Below are 12,180 nucleotides of genomic sequence, written 5' to 3'. Positions count from 1 at the left end.
AAAAGTAATCAAATGTAATCAGTTACATTACTTTAATAAAGTAATTCAAAAGTTACACTACTTATTACATTTTAAGTAGGGTAACTTGTAATCTGTAACCTATTACATTTCCAAAGTAACCTTCCCAACACTGGTTATACGGTACCGTTAGTGCACTTACGTTTCGAATCGTTTAGGCTGTAGGTAACGTTAGCCAGAAATTATTGTGAATACTCTAGCTCCCTCTATAGGTAATTTTCTTTCTGTGAAACGTTTCTCACCAGTGTTTACAACCAAAGCTACAGCTAAATGAGTGAAAGCGGGAGTAGCCTAATTCTAGGGCGATATTGTAATATTGCCGGATGAGAATGACAAACTCAAGTGCCATATAAGGTATTTTATGAGAAAATATGCACTGCCCATCAAGTCACATTCCTTTAATACAGCCCTGTTTACTTCTTGAGTAATCTGTCACCTAAAAGGCTGCATTATGAACTCAAAGTCTCACTCCTTGTTTATTTGTTTGAGAAAGGTCTTCTGGGGTTGCCATGCAGGTCTTGTATCAATATAAATTACATTGGCTTATCAAACAAATCATTTGGTCCAGATCTGTCCACATCTACACTGATAAAAACATCACCATTCCAGAGAAGGAGATGTTCACCAGACAATCATGTTCACCACTTTAAATCAATTTAAAAGATGAAATTCACAACCTTTGCTGAAACCCATCTCTTTAATTCTACTTCTAAAATGAATGGTCTTTTATATATAAAAGTGAAAGCGGCAGCCAGAAAATAATGAGGTAGAGGAGCTGTCAGGGTGATGGTGCATTGCAAATAATAGTGATGAAATAACATGACAACAGAAATAACTCCGGTAGGCTGTGGGTTCATTTCAGTTTAAGTTATTTTTCAGGATGCTTTCCAGTTTTGACTCTTCGATGTCTACTGATGCACACTCCCTACATCGCTTCTCCTCTTCCACCAAACACCCTGCATTCTGAAAACTGCAGCTATTGTTCTGAGCTCTGAATAAATGTCCCATTTATTTGGCATGCATATTTATTTTTGTGCCCTTTATGCTCTCTTCCCATTTTAACCGGCTTCTTCCTCAATTTTTCTAATATAAACACATCTCTATTTGTGTGTTACCAGCCTCTCTGTTTTTGTTCCGTTTCTTGCTTTTCCATATTTGTACATTCTCAGGTTTCAGGGATCTTAATCATTCTGAAAGCATTTAGATCAGTGCATTAACACTTAGATAAAGTAATACATCTGAATAAATTGTGACAATGTGAAAAGTACCATGTGTTGGTCAATGAGAAAACTATTTTATTACCATTTTAGTTGGGTTTTGTATGATTTACACTTCATTTGACTTACAGTTCTGTTTGAAACCTCTCACTTTTCTCAGTGGCTCAATATCAGTCAGCCATTTAGAGATCCCAGGGAAGCTATAGAGACGCCTACTTGTGGCAAAAGGAGAAGTGGTTATCCTTTCAATTTACAGAAAAGTCATGGTGACAAGGCCATCAAATCTGTGTTCATATACAGTATCTGTCTGAACTACAACCACAAGATGCACAAGAGATGCATGTTGAAGTGAAAATTACAAATGTGTGTTTTTAAGACTGCTTGTATATAACATACAGAGTATATAAATAAATGAATACATCATGCTATGAAGCTTCATTTGTTTGTGTTGCTGATGGCAGAAATCACTTCTTGTGTTTTAACACTATCACTCTCTGCATGTACTTCCAGCATCTTTTATCTAAGATCTGTACTTTGCATTTCAGCTTTAACCCATTGTCTTCTAGCAAGGCACGTGTTCAGTTTGATGTAAGATGACTAACAAACTTTGTGCATTCTCTGCAAATGATTAATGATAAATGAGGAATTAAGTATCAGAGTGTATCACTGAATTCATAACACTTCTTATTTGTATCCAGCGCTATAACTTTACCTTCAGTCTGGTAAGTTTTTAAATGGTTCACATTTCAGATATATAATTTTGAGACTGTGGTCACAATTACAATATTTGAACAATATATTTCTATATTTATATGGTTTGCTTATGATTAAAATTATGGATTTCAGTGGAAATGTACAGAACTACTGTATGAAGTTAATTATGAAAACACGTCTAACAGAAGGAAAAGAAAGATTTGTCAACTCTGAATAATTAATAATGCGTTAAAGCGTTAATATGTGGTACAGGTATATATTCACAAATTAATTTTATTGATTTCAATAGAGTTAGAATCTGAACATTACAACAGTTTCTGTTTACAAGAGGTTATGTATAAGGTTACTGAGGTAGACAGTTTCACTTTCACATTTTATGAATGTGTTTTCTGGTTTATGAGCCATTGTTTTATTTTTATTTTTAATTATATTTTCATAGTAAGGAAATTGTTTTAAACAGCTCATTAAACTCCACCGAGACAGCTACAGGATGAAATAGTGCAGGTGTTGTGCAACTGCATCATCCAAATATCGTCAGGATGCTGCAGCCATATATATATTCAATTGCTTGCTACATTCTCACAAATGTCCAGCCATCAAAAATGCTTTTTTATGATCTGATCATCCAAACAAAAAAGTACAAAAACGTCTGCCTTCTTTCTGCAGAACCTCTCAAATTTGACAAAGCCATTCATTCTTTCATTCATTCATTCATTCATTCATTCATTCATTCATTCAGTTTTGTTCATGGTTTTGAGAATGAAATAATCTCATTTAACCTGCACTAATTTAAACAGCTTTTACTAAGTGACAAAATGAATTCACAGCAATATTGTTTTTGTTTGTTTTTTTGATCCGACACAACCTTTAAAATCACTCAAAATCTGAGAATATCTGTTTGAACGTTGGTATTTAAATATGTTTTGATGAATGTTTTACATAATAAATGAATTTGTTTTGTGCATTTAATTTTGGATATTGAATGGGGGTAGTGGATATCTCAGGCCCAAAATCAAAATTTGATTGTATTTTTTAGTTTATCTCAGGGTTTCAGTGTATTTAACTTAAGATGGACTGGTGAAGCGGGTCATGAACCTGCTGGACCATCAGAACTGAGTCATTTACATGCAAATGCAGAACTTATTCCACACAAAACCCTGTAAATCAATGGTCTCTATATTGAAATGCAGGTTTATGCTGCACTGTCAGCACTGTCAGGTTACTGCTGCGTAAACATGGATTTCAACCTCACGGTCACATACTGCATGTATGAGCACCGCCCCCATTATTCAATAACTCAAAGGTAGTTTGTCACAAATTCCCTGATGGAATAAACCACCGCTGAGAAAGTTGTTGCCTATACTCAGACCGATTATTGCAAGAATCTTGCTGTATTCTGAAATTAGTGAAAAATGACCAACCAGTCTCTTCATGTCAACATTGACAAGTGGATTGCTGAAAATGAGAGTTCATTTCTACCACCTGTATGCAACAAATTAATGTGAGTTAAACTTATCTTTCATAAACAATCAAAAACATGCCTTATACTGTATATTCACAAAAAAACATAAGCCTTATCTTTACATTGTGTTTCAGGTTCTTTTATCAACTGAATATTATGTATGTTGGTGGTCCAAATGTAAGGAAGGATTATCACATCGAGGAAGGGGAAGAGGTGAGGTGCTATTCAATTCATGTAACACATGAGATAATATTACAAATTAACATGACATGTTCATTTAAGAATAGCTGACTTGCTTTTTTATTTTGATTAACTGCACTGTATTCTGGGAATTAGACCCGAGAAGGCTAACAGGTGATGAGAACAGAATTAGCCATGATCTTCACTAAAGGTTAGTGCTGTAGACTCAGCAGCTGTGGGATTAGACTTTCCAGGAAAAGAAGAGGAAAAGGACAAGTGTGCATAACTAATAATCAAAGATGATCTGATATTGACAGCATGATTTTCTACACCTGCTTTGAAGCTCTCAACTTGTTAGTCATTCTTTGGGATTTTACACCACAAACCGAATGGCTTACATTGCACTACATGGACTGAAGTAGTTTTCCAAATACACTTAGCATTTTTTAATTGGGGACAAAGACAGGCGGTAGACTTTGATGCTTATTTGCCAAGAAAAGCAAGCGTGGCAACTGGAGAGATAATGCCACCAATAAAAGTAAAATACATAACAACCTGCACAAGATCAACATTAAGACGCTGATTATGATATCATGTGTAATATTATGGTAATTAAAGGTGTCAGTCATTTTGCTAACTTTACCCACACTTCATTTCTCAAAAGCCCCGCCCTCCAATGACATGTCAGCCAATCCAATTTCAAAATGATTTACAAACAGACAACTAGTTTTAATTATTTATTTATTTAGAAAAAATAAATCAAGACAATCTTAACTTATTTCTTTCAAAAGTTTTAACTACTGCTTGTTTCTCTCTCTCTCTCTCTCTCTCTCTCTCTCTCTTCTTTTTTCCCCACTATTGTCCCTCACTTTCATCTCTGCTCTGTACTTCTGTGAGCAATTTTGAAACTTTAAATTGCAGCATTTCTCATGTCTCCTGGGATAAGTTGCATTTCTTATTTGTAAGTCAATTTGGATAAAAGCATCTGCTAAATGAATAAATTTAAATGTGTAAATGACACCTATTTCAGTGGCAGAAAATCAGAGTTTCTGCATGGCATTAAAAAATAATTTATATAGCACCTATACAGTGGCACATTTCCAAATCAAACAACAGCAGGAAATTAATAGAATTGACTCGTGCTGAGCATTACAATCATCACAATAATACACCTTTAAAAAATGACCTAGTTTGGTTTAGTGAGCCCCCTCAGGACTGTTCATTGGTTAATGTTTTAATCTTAGTCACTAGAGGTCAGTGCAAACCATCCGAGTCGTGACTATATTTGCTCTAGATATTCCACACATGAGGAGAGTTTACTTATGAGGCACAATATCTTACATAAGTCTTCTGTTGAGTGTAATTTAGGCTTTGTGAAGGTCTAACAGTAAAACTGTTAAACCAGAGACAGTTCACAGGGTTGAATGATATAGATTTTCTCTGGAAGAAGAAACGCGCCCCATCTAGCATGAAGTTTCATTCCAAGGCTATAAATAAAATCACACTTGCAGAAAAAGAGTTTCGGACACAACAGCACTACATTTGTAATACAGATCAAAGTTACAAGGCTGATGATTTCAAACAAAGGCAAACAAGGAAAGCTAAAAAATGTGTTATCCAGTTCACAGAACACTGATATTCCTCTCACTGACTTCCTGTTTTATTTGCATTTGTGTCGCAGCTCTTTTACCAGGTGAGGGGTGACATGATTTTGAAAGTGATAGAGAACGGCAAGCATAAAGACATACATATTCGAGAAGGAGAGGTGAGAATCATCTGGATTTGTCTCAGTGTTTGTCTGACAGACTGTACTCATGTCAAGCCATTTTATTCTATAAAGACGTTTTATATTCTGTTGCTATTCTCAGATGTTCCTGCTTCCAGCACGGATTCCCCACTCTCCTCAGAGATACGCAAACACAGTAGGGCTGGTCGTGGAGAGGAGGAGGCTTCGCTCTGAGACAGATGGCCTGAGGTACCATGGGATACTTCTCCCAGACACATCCATCCTACATGTCGTCTGCCTGTCCACTAACCATACTCTTAAGTCAACTCCAACAACACACATTGGGATCAATTACTTGTGACCTCAAGATCATACACTTGCCTGTTGATGTTACTGTGCATTTACCTGGACCACAATTTAGAATCAGAATCAGAATCTGAAAGAGCTTTATTGCCAAGTATGCTTGCGCATACAAGGAAATTGTTTTAGTGTCACAAGCTTCCAGTACACAGAGACAACAACACACAGACAATAAAAGATGAGAATAAAAAAATACACATATGTAAATATAAATAGACAAAAAATAAAATACATTGTATGTACAGTTGTGCTATAGATGATAGAATAGGAATAGAATAGAATGAGATGCAGGGATGTACTAGGATGTAGGTTGTAACAAATAAATATAAGGTTATTTCTGAGCCCTTTTCCTCATTCTGGATGTATACAGTTCTTGAAAGGTGGGCAGGGGAGCACCAATAATCCTCTCGGCAGTCCAAACCGTTCTCTGTAATCTTCTGGTGTCTGATTTTGTAACTGAGCCAAACCAGACCAGTTATTGATGTGCTATTAGATGCTACTAGATTGTGGAATAAAAGATAAAATATGTGTGTTAGTGACAAAAGATGGTTTAATTTTCCTTCTGCTAGGTACTTTGTGGATGATAGTACAGATGTCTTGTTTGAACGTTGGTTCTACTGTGAGAACCTGGGAACCCAACTTGTTCCCATCATCAAAGAGTACGTCTATTATTTGCTTTTAACCCCCATGTTCTGTGGAGATTGACTTAATATGTTATGTTTAATCAAAGAATACAGTGCAAACAGTAATACTGTTAAATATTCTTGCAACTATTTTATTAGTTTTTAATTTAAATTTTAAATTGTACTTGAATACAATATATTTATATATTTTAAAACTAATTCTGAATTTTCAGCAGCCATTGCTCCAGTCTTAAAGGGTTAGTTCACCCAAAAATGAAAATTCTGTCATTAATTACTCACCCTCATGTCGTTTCAAACCTGTAAGACTTCAGAACACAAATTAAGATATTTTTGGATATATATGGAATCTGAGAGCTGTCTGACCCTGCATAGACAGCAATGCAACTGAAATGTTCCCAAGTCCAGAAATGTAGCAAAGAGATCGGTAAAATAATCCAAGTGACATCAGTGGTTCAACAGCAATTATACGAAGCTACGAGAATACTTTTTGTGCGCAAAAAAAAAAGAAAAAAAAAGACTTTATTCAACAATTCGTCTCCTCCGCATCACCCTGGAGTGCCATTTTGGAGAGTATCAGCTAGACGTAAACAGCGGATGCTATTCTGTGTCAGCTGTGTCACGCCGGATCTGTTTCCTACATTGTTGTGATTTGATCTGAACGGAAACAGCGTATCCGTGTGACGCAGCTGACACATAACAGCATACGCTGTTAACGTCCAGCGGATATTTGAAACGACATGAGGGTGAGTAATTAATGACAGAATTTTCATTTTTGGGTGAACTAACCCTTTAAGTGTCACATGATCCAGAAATCTAATCTGATATAATATATACAGTATATAGATATATGCTTTATCCAAATACAGATAGCAAAATGGTTTGTATATTCATCTGTATTAGGATAAAACCAAATATGGCGGTAAATGTAATTTACATGTAATTTTGTTGCCTTCATAGTTTACATATAGCAAATATGCACTTTTATAGGGGTTTGCCTGCAGCCGAATACCTTATAATGAATTTAAAATGTATAACGAATTCTAACTAATAATAGAAAAAAAATCGATTTATTGCAGTCACTATAATTAGGCATTAAAATACATATTCAGTATACGCCCTGGGGCAGGGGTGCCCAAACTCGGTCCTGGAGGGCTGGCGTCCTGCAGAGTTTAGCTCCAACTTGCCTCAACACACCTGCCTTCAAGTTTCTAGTATGCCTAGTAAGAGCTTGATTAGCTGGTTCAGGTGTGTTTAATTGGGGTTGGAGCTAAACTCTTCAGGACACCGGCCCTCCAGGACCGAGTTTGGGCACCCCTGCCCTGGGGTATCTCAGTCTTCTCAATTCTGAGTGCATGTGCATGTACGTACAAATAATGAGTTGCATTTGTATATGTCAGGTTTATGGATTCCAAACAGAATAAAACAGGAAAGCCTGATCCAGGTAAATGCAGTTGTTCACATTACTGTTGCATGATGAAACAAGGTGAAATACCCTTACATTTAACATGCCATTACTGTATAGTGCTGTTGTTTAGGGGTCTTCTGTACAAATGATTTGTCCTTCTCTATAGCTGAAGGTTTTATGTAATAAGTAATGTCAGTGTCAGGCCATGATACCACAGTTCACCCAAAATGAAAATTTCTGGAAAATGTACGTTCTTCATCAGAACAGATTTCAAACAAAGGCAGTATGCTGAGCTTACTTGTACATAGTTCTTATATTTAAAAATTCTGTGCATTCAGTAACTGTTTAATTTTTGCAGCTGAACCCATCAAGCCAACCCCATACCCACTAAACACAATGAAGGTGATGGCACCGTTCTGCTTCAGAGAGTGGATGGAAAAGCAGAAGCCTGCCCTGGCCAGTGGTCAGCCGGTGGATATGTTTGGAGCACAGTTTGAGACTGAGGTGAGGAGAAGAAGCCTAGCTAAACCAATCAGTCTTACTTCCTGCAAGAGTCAGTCAGATGAGATCCTGGTCATTAATCAGAGGTCTGACTGTGAGGAGTTTCCCATCAGCAATGTATCGATGTATGCATAAGGTGGAGGGAGACAGAGCCTGTCTGTCAACTGGACTCAACCATTACAAGAACAGGAAACAGAACTTCTGCAACTTGAACCTCAGTACTTTCTAACTAGGTTCACACATTTGTGTCCTGTAAAATTTTAACTCATGCAAGAGTAGCAAGAAAGCAAGTTACTGATTTACAATTGCTAAGTATTGAGAAATGGGTCTTAGATTTGACGACGGAGAAAGTCTTTATAGATGGATGGATGGAGCTTTGGCAATAATGCATGCGCTGACTTAGACTTTCTGCCCGTTAGACGTTTCTCTTTGGTCCTGGGACATCTGGAACCTCTAGGAGAAAAACTGATGGCTGGATCTGGCAACTGGTAACACATTACACCATTCTTCATTCAGTAATCTTTTTTATGTGCCCTCTGTCCTTCATGTTTATTTCAGTCTTAAACTTTCCTTTTCCTATTTTTTGTTGTATTTTATTTAGGAGGGGTCCTCCAGCGTCTTCATGAATGGCAAGGAGTACAACCTGTCCATAGGGGATTGTTTTCTTATTTTTGGAGAGACCGAGTGAGTGTGCTATTCATATGAGCATTTGTGTTAATAGTCTAATAATCGCTAAGTGACTGAACTGTTTACGAGGGATCAGAAATCTCAGTGACAGAAAACCAATTGAGTAAGTATTTATGCCAGTGTGTGTGTGAAAGACGGTAACTGTTTGTTAACACCACTGTGTTTGTGTGTGGGCTTCTTTAGGTATCAGTGGAAACGATCACAAGATTGTGTCGCTTTGTATGTTGCCCAAGACCCAGAACGGAAGAGACCCTACTGAGACACATCAACACACATGAGCACTTCTTTAGGAACAAATGTATCAACGGTTTTAATAACGACACTCTTTCGAATGCAGTTTTTATTATGTACCAGCACAGTATCATGTTCACAATAATCATAATATTCACACATTATTAGACAAAACTATGCTCCTTGTATTAGGCCTTAAAGGTGCCATAGAATGCAAAAATCACTTTTATAAGGTGTTTGAACACAGTTGTGTAGCAGTGTGTGAAAACAACCAGCCTATAATGGTAAAAATCCACCCACTCATTGTTTTATAATCCCAATAAATCATAAACAGTCTCTCCACACTAGCAGTTCCAGAATTCTCACTACTATGACGTCATACTCGGGGGAAAGTCCCGCCCATTTGTGTCGTGTGTTGGGATGCACCAACGAACATAAGAGTCTCCATAGACCGCTGAGGACACGGTGGATAAATTTCATTTTCGAAGGAAATGTCCCGGAAAAAAACGGAAAAGTCCTATATGTTTGTGCGAATCATTTTACGCCTGACTGCCTCACAAACGAGGGTCAGTTCAGTGCTGGAGTTGTGCAAACATTGCTTCTGAAAGAGGGATCGATACCAACGCTTCTTGCGCAAACGTCCAGACTCCAGACACAGTAAGCATCACCCGTCATATTTTGTTTTCCAAAAGAGCTTCTTGGCTCTCTGTAAGGCTAATGTTGCTAAAGCTACCATTGTCTCTGCCTGTTTTCATTAATGCTGCTTTCACGTGCTACCAGAACGATCGTAAATAGGAATGTGGTAGTTAAAAATTGCATTTGGAAGCAATGTGAGGTCAGTAACATGGTCACCACCAGTTAAACCGTAACACCGGATGCCCGCGAGCATGAGCTCTTGAAGCTCCGCACTCTTCTGAAAAGGGAGGCGGGAGCACCAGCTCATTTGCATTTAAAGGGGACAAACACAAAAAACAGCGCATTCTGTGGGGTATTTTGAGATAAAACTTCACATACACACTCTGGGGACATCAGAAAACTATTTTAAATATTGTATCAATGCATTCTATGGCACCTTTAAAGAAACTAAGCTTTAAAATCGCTTTAAACACTCTATACATGAGAAAGTGCAAGTCGATAAAAAAAAAACTCTTGAAAAGGTTTTTAAATACAATGAAAGTAATAGTAAGTCTGCATCATAATTAGTACTATTGCTTGATTTATTTTATTTTATTTTTTTCATACATGAGAAAGTGCAAGTCGATAAAAAAAAAACTCTTGAAAAGGTTTTTAAATACAATGAAAGTAATAGTAAGTCTGCATCATAATTAGTACTATTGCTTGATTTATTTATATATTTTTTTATATATCTAACGCATATCTTTCCTATTGCATCAAACCTAAATTAATTTCATAAAACTGTCATACGTAACTGACTGGTTACACTGTTGGTACTCTCAAAAATGTAAAATGGAATGGTGCTGTCCAATTTTGGTGCCTGACAACAATGTGCTGCTACTCAGCAGTTTTATAAAGCATAAAAGCTAAGGTAGTGTTAGGTAATGTGTGGTTAAAGCAAGCCAGTATATTTGGCAGCTATCCAGCACACTTGGCCACACTGTGATAGAAATGGAGGTAAACATGTGAGATGCGGTTCACTGCCCTCAATTCATTGAAAGGCAGGGCTGTAGAAGTGAAACATGGCATAACAAACAGAGCAAACGGAAAGGGTGAGCCTGTAGACCTGACACTTTTATTCCAACACTTGTGTAAGGCTGATAATTTGCTGCCTAAGATAACATTGCTGAGGTACCAGAGCTGGTTTCATACCAAAGCCGGAATTTTGGTATTGTGCCAACCATTCTTGCCTGTAGTGGCAGTTATTAAACATATAAACTGTTTTTCTGTTATTATTATTGCTATGCGCAATCTACCGAAATGTTTTCCTGACATTCAAACTGAGTGTTATCTTCACTTTTGCAAAACAGAGCAACAGTGCCATTCACTTTTTCATCAGCCTTGGGTTTTGAAGTAAATTTCCCATTCTTTTTTCCCATAGGGATTTTTAAAACATCTTTGTAAAACAGTTGCAAGTCAAAGCAACCAGCTACAAGGTGAATCACAACATCACAAGAGAGAGACAATCCCATAATGGCTTCAACAAAAGAATACACCACTGATTAACAACCTTGTAGCTAACAGTAGGTCTGTCTTTAAAAATTAATAAGTCATCATTAATAATACATTTTTCTTATGGAGAAAATTAATGTGGTTTTTATTTCTGAAACCTGACTGTTTAATTAGCATTGTAGCATTCATCAGGCCTACTTAACACTCTATCCCAATACAAAGGCATAGATTTTTAGCATGTCCTGTTAAACAGTTTTCATGTGCAGTGAGTTATTATCTGTTTATATTGACTACTTATCTAGCCGTATCTTCAAAGTGTTCCTGATAACGTGTTTTTCGGCTATAAGTGCCGCCAACGCCCAGGGAACAGCATATTCGAGCGTCACCAGACCTATGAAGTTATACCTTAATTCTGAATAGTCCCAAGGACAGGCTCCGAACAGCCTGAGCAGAAATCCCCAGCTAAACTCCCACAGATAGATGAAGAGAGTGTAGACAGTCAGCCTGACTGGTAGGGGGCAGTGTTTCTGCTGCAGCCTCGCACTTAGGCCCTCCATGAAGAAGATGGCAGAGCTGTAGATAAGAAGCGCCCATAGGCTTGTGTGGCCTGCGAGTCTGTGGTCACGGGTCTAGTGTCTAGTACCAATCCCAGGCTGCGGTAAATGCCACCTCACAGAGGCACCAATGCAGGCCGTAAATGTACAGTTAGTCTGTGGTCACGGGTCTAGTGTCTAGTACCAATCCCAGGCTGCAGTAAATGCCACCTCACAGAGGCACCAATGCAGGCCGTAAATGTACAGTTGGGCGAGAGGTGAGAGGGGTGTGGGTGTGATCTGCCCAGAGACGTCAATGTCTGCGACAGCAGAAGGTTTTGTTAGCACAAGTGTACGTACTTGCCTTTAGAGGTT

General features: G+C 37.6%; 1 protein-coding gene across 1 annotated transcript; it reads left to right on the top strand.

The window, feature by feature from the left end:
• The first annotated feature begins 3,283 nt into the window (after positions 1-3,283).
• LOC107699283 (3-hydroxyanthranilate 3,4-dioxygenase) lies at positions 3,284-9,175 on the top strand. The gene is made up of 10 exons (XM_016500495.1): positions 3,284-3,450; positions 3,546-3,624; positions 5,273-5,356; positions 5,460-5,566; positions 6,247-6,336; positions 7,719-7,762; positions 8,085-8,230; positions 8,647-8,715; positions 8,829-8,911; positions 9,098-9,175. The coding sequence occupies exons 1-10, from the start codon at positions 3,362-3,364 to the stop codon at positions 9,171-9,173; spliced, it is 867 nt and encodes a 288-aa protein (XP_016355981.1). The 5' UTR covers positions 3,284-3,361; the 3' UTR covers positions 9,174-9,175.
• Positions 9,176-12,180: the final 3,005 nt, after the last annotated feature.

This window comes from Sinocyclocheilus anshuiensis, unplaced genomic scaffold, assembly GCF_001515605.1.
Source record: "Sinocyclocheilus anshuiensis isolate Anshui unplaced genomic scaffold, SAMN03320099.WGS_v1.1 scaffold450, whole genome shotgun sequence".
NCBI classification, from domain to species: domain Eukaryota; kingdom Metazoa; phylum Chordata; class Actinopteri; order Cypriniformes; family Cyprinidae; genus Sinocyclocheilus; species Sinocyclocheilus anshuiensis.
The sequence above is the reverse complement of the archived record's forward strand: the minus strand, read 5'-3'. Positions and strand labels throughout refer to the sequence as shown.